This window comes from Condylura cristata, unplaced genomic scaffold (genome assembly GCF_000260355.1).
Source record: "Condylura cristata isolate star-nosed mole 26May11 unplaced genomic scaffold, ConCri1.0 scaffold00011, whole genome shotgun sequence".
Taxonomy (NCBI): Eukaryota; Metazoa; Chordata; class Mammalia; order Eulipotyphla; family Talpidae; genus Condylura; species Condylura cristata.
Genome location: NW_004567112.1, coordinates 15,528,920 through 15,545,717, shown reverse-complemented (window position 1 = coordinate 15,545,717; position 16,798 = coordinate 15,528,920). Strand labels below are relative to the sequence as shown.

The 16,798-nt window shown below is 47.5% G+C and overlaps 1 protein-coding gene across 1 annotated transcript; it reads left to right on the top strand.

Moving 5' to 3' along the window:
• The first annotated feature begins 940 nt into the window (after positions 1-940).
• On the top strand, positions 941-16,018 carry GSTO2 (glutathione S-transferase omega 2). The gene is made up of 6 exons (XM_004681001.1): positions 941-977; positions 1,192-1,300; positions 3,325-3,547; positions 4,451-4,552; positions 14,524-14,630; positions 15,859-16,018. The coding sequence occupies exons 1-6, from the start codon at positions 944-946 to the stop codon at positions 16,016-16,018; spliced, it is 735 nt and encodes a 244-aa protein (XP_004681058.1). The 5' UTR covers positions 941-943.
• The last annotated feature ends 780 nt before the right edge of the window (positions 16,019-16,798 follow it).

The window sequence follows — 16,798 nt, the reverse complement described above, 5'->3', positions numbered from 1 at the left end:
AAACCACATTACTGAAAAGTCGCCTGCAGTCCTGAGCCCATTCCCTTGGCATTGAAGTAGTAAGGCGAAGTAAATGTTTTGATTTTAATTTTTTTTTAAAGATTTATTTATTTATTCATACAGAACTGGGGTACAGGCCAGAGATGCTGAGGGTGAGAGGATTCACCAGGGACAGAGTGGGGAGCAGAACAGGCAGATGGAGGAAGTACACTGCTGAGGGGAGCAGCGGGCGGGTCAGGAGAGGTCTGCCATGCCATGTGGATCACCTCCTGGGCAGGCGGGGATCGAACTCATGAGGTTGTGGCTTAGGCTTCTTAGTGCAGTGCTTTCACCCGCTGTGCCACCAGGGAGGGCCCTTGATTTTAATTTTAATGTTAATATACTTGCGAAGCTGAATGCAGTGCATTTCATCTTCTTGGATCCAAAATTGGAATGCACTATGCTCTTAAAATTGTTCTTCCTCAATCAGTCATTGATTGAGCTCCTACTGAACTGGGAATGGCCACTGCCATTTCCTTCTGTGTGCACACACCTGTCAAGTGGGTACCATTAATCGTTTCATTTTATAAATGTGGAAGATGAAGGGCAAAGAAGATAGCTTGCCAAGCCCCAACGCCAGGATTTGAATAGAGTACCAACTGAAAACCTTGACACTCTGCTGCTTTGTGTCAGAGGAGAGGATTCACCTCAATTTGTAAACACGTGTTAAAAGCAAAGGGTGCTTTTTAGGGGTTTTGTTCTCTCCTGCTACTTTCTGGCTTTGATTCTGGGCGGTGCCTAGCTCCAGTTGCAGATCAAGTCCACTCTGCCTCACCTGGGCCCAGCCACTCAAAAACTGAATTTGGGGCAGGAGGGGCCACACCTGAACGCAGTTGTACCTGCAGGATTCGGCTTGGACGAGCTGGCATCCGAAGCTGAAGCTGCAACAATAGAGCTGGAAACCATGAGTGAGGATGCCATTAGGAGCTTGGGGAAAGGTGAGTCCGCGGGACACAGCACTTGCGGGTCGCGGGCTCTGGTGGCTGAGGATGCTGGGTCCGGAAAGGGGGAGGCCCAGCTTCGCCCCAGGCCTGCATAGCGAAGAGGAGTTTGAAGGGTTCTCCTGCACAAAGCCCCAGGGAGGCGACTTGGGCCCTGGCTCGCCTGCCCTCGGGCTAATCAGCCTTCCCCTTCTCGCTCTGCGCGCCGCAGGCAGCCCGCCGCCGGGGCCCGTCCCGGAGGGCCTGATCCGCATCTACAGCATGAGATTCTGCCCCTACGCGCACCGGACGCGCCTCGTCCTCCGGGCCAAAGGCATCCGGTGAGAAACGCAGCCCAGTTCTCCGGGATGTGGAAACAGGGCGCGCCTGTGGGTTTCCTCTGTAGCACAGTCAGTAGAGTGGTGCCAGGTTCTGCAAGGGTTAGTGGGAATAGAAGGACCCTGGCAGCGGGGCGCCCAAGGGTCAGCTCGGTGAACCCCGGTGCTGCGGGTGCCCGGTAGTGTGGAGGGGGCCGCCGCGTCCGCTCCTGTCGTGTTTCTCAAGGTCTAGTGTCACCTCTGCGTCCACTCTAGGTGGTTGGTGAGCACTGGTCGCGTGCCCACGCGCGGGGTTGTAACTGATATGGGTCACAGGCCGGGAGCTCTCTTGCAGCACAGAACTGGATCCTGGCATGCTCGCTTCTGTTTAAACAGGTGCCTCACTGGTGGATTTGTTGTTTGGGGTTTAGCCCTGAGTTGGGGGCCGTCCTGGTTCTGAATACCCCAGCATGGAGACCCAGATGATCTGACCTGTCTCCTCCCACGGTTTGGGTCCGGGCTCCAGCTTTACTGTTGAGCACCTCAGGCTCCAGCCAGTCATCCTCATTCTGCACCACCCTCCTCTGAGGTTTGCCAACAGTGCACCCTCTGTTCTGGGCCCAACTCTGCGCACCCCCTATTCAGTGCGAGCCATGTCTGCTGAGTCCAGGGTATGGCTGTGTGCCCCAGAGCACAACTGTAGGGTTGCCAGCAGATGCTGCCTCTCCCATTGTGGGTGCTATGATCGCCCCGTCACTTAGGTGCCGTACACTTGAGGTTTTCTCTGCCACTTTCCTGGCATGGTTTCCTGGCATGGGAGCACCCAAGCTGTGTGTGGTCCTGGGTTTTCCTCTCCGGCGTGGCTTTGTTCTGCCACAGTCTAGCCATGAGGACTGGAGAGGTTAGCCTGACACCTCCATGCTGCCCATCTGGCTGGATTCCCAGTTTTGTTTTTTACCCATTTTCCTCCAGGCCTGCCACCCGCTCCTGTTCCCCTCCACACACTACCACCTCCAGCTTGAAAATGGGAATTCTTGAGGGTAGGGGCTTGGTCTCTTTTATTCATGGGCTACAAGAGCTGGAATAGCGTGGGGTGTTGTTGTTTTATGATTATTGTTTGAATAAATGAGTTAGAAGGAATTATTTATCATGGGGCCTCCTGAAGTTTTTGACATAACAGACCTGGTATGTGTGTCCTTCCAGCTGGAATTTTGCAAGGCTAGCAGGTCTGGATCTGGAAGGTAGAGCAACTTCGCTGCCGGGACCTCAGAGCTGCAGTGCTGTCCAGACTTTGGACTCTTCTTGGGGGGTCCATTGTTAGGGAATGGCTCGGAGTTTCATATCCCTGCCAGAGAAAAACAGGCACTAATACAAAAATGTTTATAATTTAGACAGATGGTTTATCCATAGTGACACAGCAACAGCTTCGGAACTGATGTCAGTATATCTTTAGGGCAAGCTTTCTCCACCTTGGCACTATCAATATTTTGTGCCAGGGAGTCTTCATTGTGGCGTGTCTCTATGGGAGGGGAGTCAGCCTGTGTGTTTTGGAATGTCGAGTGGCCTCCCTGGTCATCAGATGATACTACACTCCCTCCTTCTCCAGCTGTGACTACCAAAACCATTGTCTCCAGATATCAGATGCATGAGGCTCTAAAAAATAGTGACTTACGTCGTCCTTGGTTAAGTGTACAAACTAAATCACACAGCCTGGACTCTGATCTTGGGGCAACTGCTGGAGCTGTGTTCCTCACAGGTGTGTTGTTCAGTGTTTTCTCTGTCTTTTCTCATTTGCTTCTTGTGATTCCCTGGTTTACTCCTGGGGGAATTACAGGAGCAAAGCAGATAAGGCATAGAGACTGTTTCACCTACCTTACTGTAGGAATGCAGGCAATGATGTTATGTATGTTTCTTTGACCAGAACCTAAACTTAAAAAGTTCATTGCAAATTGTAATTTTATAAATGATCGCTTCTGCTTGCAAGATGAGTGTCTGCCTGCATCAGCCTTTCATTTACATTCCATCTTGCTTTCCCTTTGCTTTTGAAGACACGAAGTCGTCAACATTAACCTAAGAAACAAGCCTGAATGGTATTATACAAAACACCCTTTTGGCCAAATTCCTGTGCTGGAGAACAGCAAATGCCAGCTGATCTATGAATCTGTCATCGCCTGTGAATACTTGGATGATGCTTTTCCTGGAAGGAAGCTGTACCCGTATGATCCTTATGAGCGAGCTCGCCAAAAGATGTTATTGGAGCTGTTCTGTAAGGTATAATCAATTTTTTAAAAAGCCACTTATACTATTTTACTTTGTATGCCTTTCTCCAACTTTAACCCATTTTTAAAGCCTCATTATTGGTGGAAACGTCTTAATACTACTTGTGCTTTGTGAGGATAACTGGTGTGGAATCATAGCAGGTGTGTGAACTCAGGGGCAAAAGCTTAAGTGATAGGTGCTTTTCCACTTCAACTAGCAGTCCTAAGAGGTTCGGTATGGCATAGTCATTACTGTGTCACTTGAGATGGGGAGATTGAGCTGAAACTTCATGTTGCTTTCAAGGGAATATTTATAAGGTTTCAGGTAAAAAAAAAAAAGGGGGGGTGTAAAGAATATAATGCATAGAAGGGGTTGCCCTTTACGGGGAACGGGAGTGCTAGCTGCTTGGGAAATGCAAGAAGAGAGAAAGGGTTATCCGTGGATAAGGATAAAAAGTGATGGTGAAATTTTTAGTTCTTTTGAACTGAAGTAAAAATAGCTCAATGACATTCATTGGGCACTTACAATGTGCTAAGCATTGCCTTAACTGCTTTTTGAAGACTGACTCATTCCCCCTCACAGTGGCCCTGAGGATGGGTACTGTTACTGGATCCATTTTTCAGATGAGAACACCGAGGCTTACAGGGGTTCAGTGCCCTGCCTAAGACTGTACGGCATGGAAATAGCTGATCAAATAAGGAGCACTGGAGAACCCCTGTTAAAGCTCCTGGTTTTACCAGGGTGCTGTAACAGTTGGGTTCCTGGAACTACTGAGGTGCCATGCAGAGGGAACTGGGGAGCCGGGGTGTTGATTTTCTGAGTTGGAGTGACAAAGCTTTGGCTGCATTTTTGGGAAGAGCAGGAGCACAGCATTCCCTCAGTCTTCTCCACTAAGAACATGTGTCCTCTGATTAGGTCCCACAGTTGACCAAGGAGTGTCTGGTAGCAATCCGATATGGGAGAGAGTGCACTGATCTGAAGCTAGCCCTGCGTCAGGAATTCTACAACCTTGAAGAGGTACAAAAGGGCCCCTCCTAATTAGATGCAGTGGCAGGGCCAATGCAGGTTGCTGATTTAAAATTTCTCCTCGACACCCAGAGACACTCTGCGTTCACAAGATGACTCTTTGCTGCACATTTTGATAAGCTCAGCTTCTAGCCTTCTGGGTTTAACTTGGGCTGCTCCCCACCTCTGACCTGCTCTGAATTATTCTTGAGAATCTGGCAAAGAGTGGGGGAGGGCCTGGATGAATTTCTTCCTTCCCCAAAGTCACTACTTTCCTTAGGTATCTTGCAAGGCTTCTGTAACTGCTACCAATGAAACCAAAGTCCATCTTGTAAGGGATCTTCTTTGCTGCCAGGTAAAAGGACTTAACTGCTATAAATTTATCTTTTGAGGGTTTATTCACTCACATAAGGAAGCCTGGGGTAGGGGAGTTCAGGGCTATTTTGATGGCTTTATGAAGTTACCCGAGACAGAGGCACAGTGTCTCCTTCTATTCTGTCATCTTAGTGCAAGCCTTCCATCCTGAAATTGATAAGACCTTCTGGAAATGCGGGTCACATCTAAATTCCAGGCTGTGAAAAGGAGAAAGGACAAAAGGCTGTGCTTGCCTAATGGGCTTTCTCAGAAATCCTGTCCACGCCTACTGAAGTCTCATTGGCCAGACCTGTGATGGGTCTCATGTTCTGCAGTGGGGGCTAATACAGCTAGTCTTGTAGCTGAGGGTGCCCTGAATAAAATCACGAAGGGGGAAGTGGCCCTGGGTGGTCAAACAGCGGCCTCTGCTAGCTGGTCATGGGCAGTGGAAGGGCTGTTTGCCTCTTACCTCTAGAACAATCTGCAAGGCAGCTTTTTCACTTCCTTGCTGTTTGTTCCAGAAACTGATGAGGTATAAACCTGTTGGCTGCCAGAGAGAATTTTTATCCCCTTAAGGGAAGCCTTCCCTTAAGCTCTGTCAAGTAGAAGCAGATTAAATATATCCGCACTCACAGTGGCCTACCTTGGTTTGCGCAGTTGTGGTGTTTATGGGTGGGGAAGACTTATGTATAAGAAACGCCAACCTTCAGTCTGAGACTAAAGGCTGAGGTGGGATTATCATGGGGGTCTTGGATCCTAGACTTGGCTTTACCAGGTTCCAGAATCATAGGCAAGATTTGGGGCCTCTCTAGGCCTCGGTTTCCATCTCATAAAAGAGGGAGTGTTTTGAGAGTCGTATTCTCAGTGGCTCCGCGTTCTGGAGGCACGGCCTAGGCAGGGTTGGCCAGCAGGCGCTTCCTGGGCCAGCTTCACCCACCAGCCCTGCCTGCTTTCTGAGTGTCTCCTCTCATGGGATAGCATCTGGGGAAAAGGAGGAGCTCTCTGTCAGAGGGAGTTTGGAGCTCTTGTGCATAAAGAATCATTAAGGTCTTTTTTAAAAGATTAGCTGAACGGATCCCATCCTTCCTGGTGACTGTCCATGGATAAATCTTGGTTGGAAGGAAGGAGCCAGGAAGCAAAATCTTTGAATTGAAAGATGATTGAAAACACATGTTGGTTTGTCGCCTTTCTGCTCTCTATTTGAGTGATGGGTGAACACTGCAGACTACAGACTGCTAAATAAATATATTATGATGGAGGCAAAGTTCTTTCGTTGGCGTTCTTCCAGGGGAAGTGACCCCGTATTTTTGTGCCCCGCATTAGGCTCTCAGTGCGCTGTAGACACCTTCTCCTTGACACTTTCCAAGGAGCATCTCTCAAGTAAGAGGGGCTAAGCCTGCTTTGCAGATTGGATAACCTCTCTGTGCAGCCTGAGTAACTAGCTACTATGATACAAACATTAAAGACCTTCAGAGAGCCCAAAGCCGAGGGGAGGAGAAAAAGACTGTGAAGCCCATTTAAAAGCTCGGTGTGTTGGGAGCTAGGCTGGAAGGGGTGAGAGGGTCCCCCTTCATCGACTTCTCCAGGATGAGGTAGAGGCGAGCAAGTAAGACTGGCTTGTGCTGTGGACAGAAAGCGGCCAGAGCTTGGCGGCCAGAGATTGGGGGAAGATGGAGAGGTGGATCCGTCTGGTGCCAAGGGTCTTTTGTCGGAGTTGGTGGCCCTTCTTTCGACTTTTCAAACTCGTGGCCCTGGGGGGGTGGGGAAATCTGATTCCATCAGGAATAGGGAGGGGCAATATGGTGCTGGAGATGGGGATTTTACTGGAAGTTTTTGGGGGATAAGATGAGACGGAATCTGAGGAGAGAAGGCTGTTCTTTTGGGTGGTTTCCCTTTCTAGCCAGGAACTAGGATGTTTTCATTGAGGAAGCATCAGGGGGAAGATAGATTTGCTCAGCAAGCTGCTGGTGGGATATCCCTATGGCAGAGCTTATGAGCGAGGTAACATGCGCGGGGGGCCCAGACCTTGGGGGTGACCTTACTGCCTGGGAGCTTGACTTACCCAGGACAGAGCCCCTTTCAGATGTGACTTGGCATTTGCCAACAGCGATTTCTCTTTCTGTTGAAGTTAGGACTCAGTGGAGGGGGTGGGACCGGCAGAGTCATACAGCACATCCCTCATCAGGACGTGGCTGGAAACTCCCTGTTTTACTTTTGTGGCCGCCATTTAAGCAGAGGGGTCAGGGACGTAACCAGTGATAGGGAGACAAGTGTTTCACAGACTCCTGACAAAAGAACAGCCCTCATGTGTAGCCTTGGCTGGTTTCCGTGGTGCAAATGCCCCCCAGAGGCTGATCTGAACCTACCCAGGTGGTGGTGGGAAGACTTGCAGGTCAGCGCCAGCATGTTCTGGAAAATCCCCCAGTGTCCTGGAAAGTAGCTCATTAACTTAGCCCATGGCTTTCACTGATGCTGGTTCAGCACCCCTGAGTACACAGCATTGCTCTAACAGGTCTGAATGTACTTTTTGTCTCATAAAGTGTTGGCAAGAATTTTAAATACAAGGTTGGCAACATCTGTGAGCTTGGATTATTCGATCCATTCCTCTGCCTGCCAGTATGTTGACTCCAGGAGACGATAGTGCAGTTGGAACTTGTCAGAATAAATCTAATAGAGCTGGCCCCTGACTTGCGCAGTTCTGTCACATGGCCTTATACAATCAGGATTTTGTGTGAGCTCAGCACACATTCAGTACACCTGGACTTCTGAGCGAGAAGCCTGTCGAGATAGCAATGTCAAACCTCCCATATTACCCACAAACAAAAGCCTCTGTTTACCATTGTTGGGCTTCAATTCTGACACTCTGTTCTTTTGAAATAAATGCCATGTGGCATTTGAAGCCTTTTTCTTTAAAAGTCCCATTTCATCAAAATCAGAGATTTATTGTGCCGGTTATATCGCCCTGTTGTTTGCAATAGTTTCACACTTCGTGAGATCCATTATTGCTGTTCTTACTATAACCAGCAGCTTCTCTGCTCACTCTCCTGTTCTCAACATTTCCATGAGTTTGAAACTCCCGGGGGTACCCTTCCCTTGCCCATCCTGAGGACCACACTTTGTCTTCACATTTATTTTCTAGTCTTTTCAGAGCCATTCATCTAAAGTGCACACGTGGTTTTTCAGCTATATTCTTTTTTATTGACTTTCATTTCCAAATCACAGTGGAGCCCAGCCTAGTCACTATCTGTGAACTTGAGTGTGATGGAAACTTTAGCTCTATTTTTGGTTGTTTGTTTTGCCAGTGCCGTCACTCTAAACATCTTCACGTGGAAGCAGTAAATCAGGTCCATGTGCCCTGGAGCAGGGGAGAATCAGCCAGATTTCTCCCGCTGCTTGCTCTGATTCAGGCACTGAGGCAGCATCCTGTGTGCTGGCTATTGCTTGGGCCCTTTCTGGGCACCGTCACACCCAGTAAATGAGAATGAGCAAGGGGAAGGTGTGGAACAGCAAGGAGAGAACCCGCCAGAGACTGGAGTTTTCATCTTCCGGGGGCCCCAAGCGACTTGGCTTTTCATTCGTGGCTTTCCCCAGCTCACAGAGCGAGGTTTACTTTGCATTTCCTTGAACTTTCCTTTACTTCCCTTTCCTTGAATTTTGAATACAGGTCTCACAGGGGTAGCGGTTCAGGAGATTCGATTGCTCCAGCTGTATGTATGTCACCCTGGAGCATCTGTAGTTAAATCTTTTCTTATTTTCTGTAGCCTTTGTATATGACAAACTATTTACAAGTTAAATTTATTTTTATTAAGTAATTTAACATAAATTCAATTACTACTTGTTTTTCCTAACCACTTTATAATTCATATAATATAATTCATATACCATAAAATTCACTCTTTTCCAGTGTACAATTCAGTGACTTTTAGTATATCCACAGAGTTAATAGTATAGCACCTTCATCATGCTGAAAAGAAGCCCCATAGTCATTCCTTTCCATTTCTTTCCAGCCCTCCCTGCCATAAGCAACCACTAATTAACCACTAATTCACCTTCTGTCTCCATGGACTACCTGTTCTAGAAATTTTCTATAAATAGACTCATGCAATGTTAATCTTTTTGTGAGCTTCTTTTATTTTACAAAATAAAATATTGAGCCTTTATTCCTTTTTCATGGTAGTATAGTATTTCGCTGTACAAATACGATGTGTTTTATTTGTCCTCTCATCAGCTGAGGGACATGTTAAGATATAAGGTTGTCCTCATATTTTAATAAATAAATGGTGATTTATATGTACAAGGGTGTTTATTAAAGCAGCATTATTTGTGATGATGAAATAATACAAACTTTTTAATATACACTGTTTATACTGGCAATGTTTATATGTACTTTCTGTCCCTCTTCTGGAATTCTATAGAACAGTTAGCAAATGAATGAGGTAGACCTATGTGTCAATATGAAAAGAATGTCTAGAACTATTTAAGTGAATTAGGGCACTTGTGGCACAGGGATTAAAGTCTGGGCACTATCAAGCTATCACCAGCTAATGCAGCATGAGTTTGATCCTAGGCTAAGGGAGGTGACCCACATGGCGCAGCCGACCTCCCCTGTCTTGCCCACTGCTCCCCTCAGCAGTATATTTCAGTAGATCAGCCTCTTCTGCTCCTCCCCTTATCTCTGATGAATCCTGTCACCAGCCCCCTCACACCTCTGGCCTATTCCCCAGTTCTTATATGCATAAATAAATAAAAATAAATCTCTTAAAAATATGTAACTGAATTATACAGCAGTACAGATGATAAGGTCTCATTTTTGAAGGAGAAAGCACTACTAGATATACATACAGATGCATGCAAACAAATGCCTAGAAAAAGTCTAGAGAGATATATATTACTAATAATGCCCATTACTAAGGAAGAGGATTAGCATTGGGGTAGAAAAGAAAAATAATTAAGGATGGAGACCGGGGAGGGGGAGAGTCATCACCTTTTATGCTGTTTTCTGTGTTTGAATTTTCTTAAGTAATGAAAATGTATTTATCTAAGAGCAGTTTTTATGACTAATTCTGCATAATTTGCCATGTGTATCAAGGATAGTCGCCCAGCACAGGTATCAGGATGTTTAGATTGTTTCTCATCATTTGCCATTAGGAGTGTTGCTTTAGGGAACAGCAGCTTCTTTGCATAAAAGGCATTGTCTCTATTTTAGAATCTTAGGCTGACTTCCAGGAATGGAATCATTGGATCAAAGGGAATGAACCTTTTGAAGGCTCAGATTTTATGTTGCTTCTCAAAAGGCTTGTGCTTTGTAACCCCCACCAGCGGTAGCTGGAAATGCTCTTTGCATCCCCACTGCTGCGAGATTTCTTTAAAAAAGATACTCACTTGTTTGGGGGGAAAAATGGTAGTTTCTCATTGTGGATTTAATGTGTCTTTTTTTGATAGCTGGAGAAAAAGGAAGATTTTTGTCCAAGTGTGTCATCTTTTTATGTTTTGTTAGTGGGCAGACTGAGGGGCAGGCAGTCTGGGACCCCAAGCTTTGCATGCTCTAAAAGCCATTTACTATATAAAGACAAAACAAACTCTTAGTGCCTAAGACCTTCAATAGAAAAGAACCTTAATAGAGTCGATGTGCAATAGAGAGAAGAAAGGATAATCGTTTCCAACGAGACAGCCAAAGCCATCCGTCCCCTCACGGCCAAGTGCCCAGCCAAAGAGAGTTGGCCCAAAGCAGGACCACGGAGGTCCAAAGTCTTGGCAGGCACCTTCTGGCAGGCAGCCACAGAAAGCAGCAGAAGGGACCAGGTGCATCGGGAAGGAAGGGAGCAAAATCAAAGTGCTTGTCAAGACAAAGGCCGCCATTGTCAGCCTCCCTGTGGGCCTCTCAACTGCTCTCATCTCTGTCAAGTGTCTCCTTCCATGTCCCCCAGGCTCTGGTGCAAGTCCAAGGCTGAGAAGCTACCCGGCTGCTTGCTTCTCACAGGTCTGCTTCAGGTGCTTCCTCCAAGTCTCCTCCTCAAGTCCTTTCTAGCCTCCCCTCCTGCTCAGCTCCACTCTTCATTAGGTGGGACAGGGGTAGGGAACAGTTTAGATTGCACTATTATATTCTGCACTATATTATATTATGCACTGTTATATTCTGTCTTGTAAATTGACCGTTAGGGCATTTGCCCATTTGTCTATATCTGACCACTCTAAGGTCTTCCTGATTTTCCTTGTTGATTTGTAAATGTTCTGTGGAAAGAGTCTCTCTCTCTCTATATAAAAATATAAAGGATAATTGCTTGCTTTTGAAACATTTTTTGGTTTTCTTTAACTTAATTTATCATTATTGTGTGCTTATGGAAATATAACATGTAAACATACAGTACTATGTCTTTTTTACGATTCTTTTTTCCATGTCTTTTATTCATGAGAAATGTTCTCTCCCCCTTGGAGATCTGATAGATTTCATATTCTCACCCACCACCCATTGCTTTAAAGATATTTGATTGTTCAAGCATTGTCTCAAGACCGTAGAGTGCAGTTTTTAGAATGCCTGGTTGGGGAAGTCTGGGTTTCTCTTGTCTTTATGGCTTTGTTTCTGGAAAACCTTCAGAAGTTTTCCTCCCCGTGAGCCTTCTGTGGCCCCAGGCCATGCCTCTCACCACCGACCGCCACGAGGGGGCACCCTGCGCTCTTCTTCCTTCCCTTGCTCTCTGGCGCAAACCTGCTTCCTAGCCCGAGGGGGAGCTCGAGAGCCCCCCAGAAGATGAGAGACACCGCCTCTCTGCTCACCCTTTATCCCTTCTAACACCCAAAGGCAAGGCAAGATTCCAAAGTCGTATTTCAGTGGCCTCCTGGAAAATAAAAAATTTTAAAAGCAGATTTTTCCAGTGTCCAGAATTTCCAGTGACTACCCCAAATACATCCATTTTTAAGCTTGAATTGATGATAAATTAATACTTACAGAAAACCTGAGGATCAGCTTCCTCCCCTGGTCATGTGTGGCCTTGTTTGGGGGTCTTTGAAGAAAAGCGTGCTCCCCAAGTAAGCTTTTTAGTTTTGCTTGATGATACCGAGGGCAACTCTAACAGTGAGGGCTCCTTTGTGAGAGCGGCTGTTTGACATTAAGGGTGGGCACTATCATTGTTGTGGCAGATGGGAAACAGACAGAACCCAAACAGAATGCTGTTAAGGAGGAAGTTGCCTGAAGACCTTCTTATGAATGGACCAGAAAGGAAGCCTCCCCCTGCCCCCCCACTCCCACCCCCACCCCAGCTGCTTGGCTGCCAGGTCCTGACTTGGAGAGTGTGAGAAAGAGTAGGATGAGGAGGGGATCTTAGGCCAACCCGGGGCTGTAGAGAAGGAGAAGCTTTCAGAGTTTGCTGAGCCTCATTTATTTTTTGCTGTTACTTAAAGACCTGTCTGTAAGGCCATGTGCATTTAAAGACCTATTTCTACTTTAAGTGAAAAGCTTTAAAAGATAAATACTAAATAAGCATCCATTATTTTGGTCATTCATTTCCAAAATATCTCATCCCTTTTGCCAGAGGGATGGGTTCCAGGAAAGGCTTGCTGTGTTTTCGCGAGGACGTCCCAAGTCTGACGTGCTCTGTCAAGCCGAAGGGCTGCCCAGGTGTTGCAGAGTCCATCCTTCTCAATTTGGCTCTGGTTTGTGCCAGGAAGGTTAATAATACTTTGGAAACAGATGTTTCAAACCCACTGATAAGTCGTTATTATCTATTCCTGAACATAAAGATTGAGGCTTTCAGGGATCTGTAAAACAGGAAAGCCAAGTTCTTTTCCAATAAGTCAGATCTCATTTCTACAGGACTGAAAAAACACTCTGCTTTTGAGTTTTCGTTGGCCAGCAGGTCCTGCTGTTTCATCACCATCCTATGAGCACTTTGAGCAAAGTGCCATCTAACTTTCTTTAGTCTTCCTGGACAGTCTAGGAGACTCCTTTGTGCCATACTGGGAGGTGATGGAGATTTAGATGCTAGAACCATGAAGCTTGTTTTGTCCTCTGAGAGGTTGTTGGGCAAGGGATCCCATTAACCCTTTCTGTCAGGATGGACTTACTTTCTGAAGTTCAACTCTTGAAATGTCCTGTCATGAGAACTCAGGCTTATTCATGCACAATCACTCCTCAGCATAACCTCTGAGGTGGGCACTAGCTACCAACTTACAGAATATTGAAGCTTGGAGACGAAGGTAGGCAAGCTTCCTGGGTTCCATGTTGAATCAAGGTAGTTTCCTGTGTTGGAACAGGTCTGCTGACTCAGGAACTCACTTTCTTATCTGTAACCCTAGATATTTCACCACCCAGCCATTAAGCTAATCTGAGTATGAAGAAGCAAGCCTGAGATAGATAGATAGATAGATAGATAGATAGATAGATAGATAGATAGATAGATAGATAGATAGATAGATAGATGGTGGGTAGATGGAAGGATTTAGATCAGGGATGTAGGCCTATAGCTATAGGCAAGTACTGAGTGAATAATGAATTCTATATGTTAAAGAGAATTTTGGCTTCATTTAACCAAGTCACTGGCACAGCACTTTTCTCTTTGGGAAGACTGGCCCCTGCTCAGCACTTAGGTTTCATAAAATTTCAGGTACAACCATTTTCTTTTACTGTCTTTGACCTGTCAGTCTTCTGTGTGTTTTCTTTAGAGTCTGTGCTTTCTTTACAGTCCACCTACCTGCGTTGACTTGTCCTATTTGGAAATGAGGAATTTTACCATAATAAAAAAAATGATCATGTTGAGTGACCACCAAATATGAAGTTCTAAGAGCTTAACTTAAAAAAGAAAATTTGAGAAAGACATTAGTACTATTTTTTTAAATTTTATAATAGTTTATTTTTACATCATTTTGTACATTATTTTTTTCCATCTCAATTGTAATCCCCGCGGGTTTCCCATCACCAAGTCACCCATGTACCATCACCATAATTCCGTGCACTTCCCTCCCCACCCCCCCATTTTTGATCCCATTCCCCACTCCACCCCCACAAAATGTCTCTGGTATATGGTTGTTCATTATTCTTGTTATTTTCTCGCCTGTTCCATTATACTCCTGCTGTGAGTGAAACCATCTGGTATTTTTCTAGAAAGGCATTAGTACTATTTTAAATGCTGTTCTAAAATAGAGCCCATGGAATCGCCTTTGCCTGGAGTCCATTGGGAGCGAGGGTGAAAGAGTAAGACAGGCGGAGGGCACAGTGGCCTGCTTATTACCCATAGAGTGGATCCTGGAGAATGGCTTCAGGGCATCAAGTGGGGTACCCCAGGTGCCCTGCCCTCCCAGTAGGGCCCCATCCCACTCCCCAGGTGGGGGCTGAGCTCACCCACCCTTAGAAAGCTCAGCCCCTGGGGGATCCCTCTGGGTAAGGGAGTGGGCTGGGCTTGGGCTGCTGGCCTGCTGATCCCTAGTCAGATGAGCCTCACCTCTGCGCCTTGGTGTGCCTCGAGGCCCCCAAGGAGGTGGAGGAAACCGCACTCCCCTCGCGGAGAGGGAGGAGAATCTAGACTTAGCTCTCTGGTGTGAGCACTAATTGGATATCTGAACCTGGATATCTGTAGCGAGTTTAACTGGCAGCAGCTAGGCCAAGTAACTTGCTTCTGTTCTGTTTAAACCTTTAGATTCTTGGCTATCAGAACACCATTTTCTTTGGTGGAGACTGTGTGTCCATGATCGATTACCTCTTTTGGCCCTGGTTTGAGCGCCTGGATGTATATGGAATAGCCGAGTAAGACCTTGGGCCCTGTGGCCACGTCACACTTGTTGGTTCCTGCAGTCTCACTGGGTGGCGAGGGGGGCATGCTCGGGGGCCACTTACTCCCCTTTGGGCATTTCTCACCATATAGGTGAAAAGAACCCAGGGTTTCATCTTGTGTTTCCCTGGTGAAAATGACTCTGTGACCTTCTGCACTGAGACGGTGTCCAAAAGCCGCCCCTAGTCTCCACAGCACCCCCAGGAGTCTCCCTGCCCCCCCCCAAAGCTGGTGACAGCCTCAGCCACAGGGTTCTGCTGACCTGTGCCTCCTTGGCCCTCCTCCTGGTCCTGCTCAGTCACCACTTAGTTCTCCAGGCAGGAATCTCCCCAGACAGGACTATGCTTAAAAAACACCTATAATTTAAAAAGTAATATCTGCTTCATGTGAAAAACAATGAATGAAATGGCCAACTCTGTGTCCTAGAAGCATAGGGGAAGAAGTTGTCTGTACACTTGGGGAGACCATGTAAGGCCCCTGGACAGAACAAACCTTTGCACCATGAGGCTGGGGTGCTGGACAGCCCTAGGGCCTGGGAACCCCACCCTGCCCAGGCCCCATGTGCCCCCTTGAGCACAGGCCTGGGTCCTGCCAACCCATCTGCTGACTTCTCTGCCAGCGGTCTCCGAGGGAAGCAGCCCTGACGAGGATGTGGTAAACTGTCTCACACGAACATGACAACATCCTGCCTCCTCAGGGTTCCAGGCTGAACCCTCACCTCTGCTCCTGGACTTCCCACTAAGCAGCTGTTGTTCTCGAGCAAGTCACGTGACATACCCCAGCCTAGATTGCTTGGTGCATCTTTGCAAGGGCTCAGCTCGCCCCACTCTTCCCAGCTTTGAGGCTGGTTGGACTCATTTTGGAGAAAGGGTTTTCCTTTTATTTTCAGACCTCTTAAAGTAGAATCTGAAAAGGGAATAAGAGGCATGTGCCCTCGTTAGCAAGTAGGGAAGCACAGCCCCCGGCCCTCCCAGATGTGGACAGGCATTTAGCCAGGCGGTTACCAGGAGCAGCAATGCACAGCTTTCTCCAAGTGAGACCGAGCGCCAGCAAAGGACGTTCATGAGACGGTAGCTTGACCAACATGACCGTCTTGCCCACGTAAATGCACTTTCGTACCTCGCCAATGGGAAGTGGGGTGGGTGCTCCTTTCCTGCTGCTCTCCCTGGAGGCAGCACCTGACACTTCTCTCCTGTCCTGCAGCTGTTTGAACAACACCCCCGCCCTCCGGCTCTGGATAGCGGCCATGAAACAGGACCCTGCTGTGTGTGCACTTCTCATAGATAAGAACATTTTCCTGGGCTTCTTGAATCTCTATTTTCAGAACAACCCTGACGCCTTTGACTATGGACTAAGCTGCTAAGTCTCAGGGTTCACCCTATCGCCATCCAGATTCCCAGCCCGCCATCCGATTCTGCTTTAGGAAGTGTGTTGGTGGATCAGTCAATCTCTGTTCATTTGCTCTGAGGTTCCCAATAAACGTGGAGGTGGGAAATATATTCTCTCGATGACCCTTGCTTGACTCCTCCGGCGCACGCCTCCCAGTGACTGTTTGGGACCCTCTAGTGTCCAGGGCGAACGTGCCAGCTCCATCGGGAGCCCGTGCGTCTCCCGCCCTCTGCCTTCTGCTCATTTGACATCCAGGTTATTGGTGCCGATGCTGAGGTCCAAGGCACAGCCTTTGATGTCACAACCTCCCGGTGAGAGAAAAGCCAGAGAAGCCAAGGGAGAAGGAAGCGCCCAGCCCAGACCCCCTGCATCTGGCATAACACCCTGAGTCCCTGGGGCTGTGCCCGATGTCACTGTCGCCCGGACTTTGGCTGCAGGCCTGGGTGACACTGGAGGTCTGATGACTGAAGGAATTGCGAAGCAGGAAATGAAACACCGTTATCATCCTGGACGGATACGTCAGAACTGTGCCGCTGCTGTCAGGACTGAGGATGGATCACAAAATGTTCTGCAGCCACATCCTGCCTTAAACATGCACACGCCCCAAACCCAGTCCCAGCAGAGGTCACACGCGCTCACGCATCCCAGCAGATGCCTGCCGCGTCCCCAGCCCAGGCCACGTGGGGAGCAGACGCGAAGGTGACGGGCTCGGGAGCCTCTGGCCTCCCCACTCTGCCGTTGAAGGCTGAGCCTA

What these genes read in the sequence shown, in the direction of transcription:
- GSTO2 (XM_004681001.1), top strand. Translation starts at nt 944, where the DNA reads ATGAGTGAGGATGCCATTAGGAGCTTGGGGAAAG. An exon ending in CTCCGGGCCAAAGGCATCCG is followed by an intron (nt 1,301 to 3,324) that starts GTGAGAAACGCA and finishes TTGCTTTTGAAG; the next exon opens with ACACGAAGTCGTCAACATTA. An exon ending in TATTGGAGCTGTTCTGTAAG is followed by an intron (nt 3,548 to 4,450) that starts GTATAATCAATT and finishes TCCTCTGATTAG; the next exon opens with GTCCCACAGTTGACCAAGGA.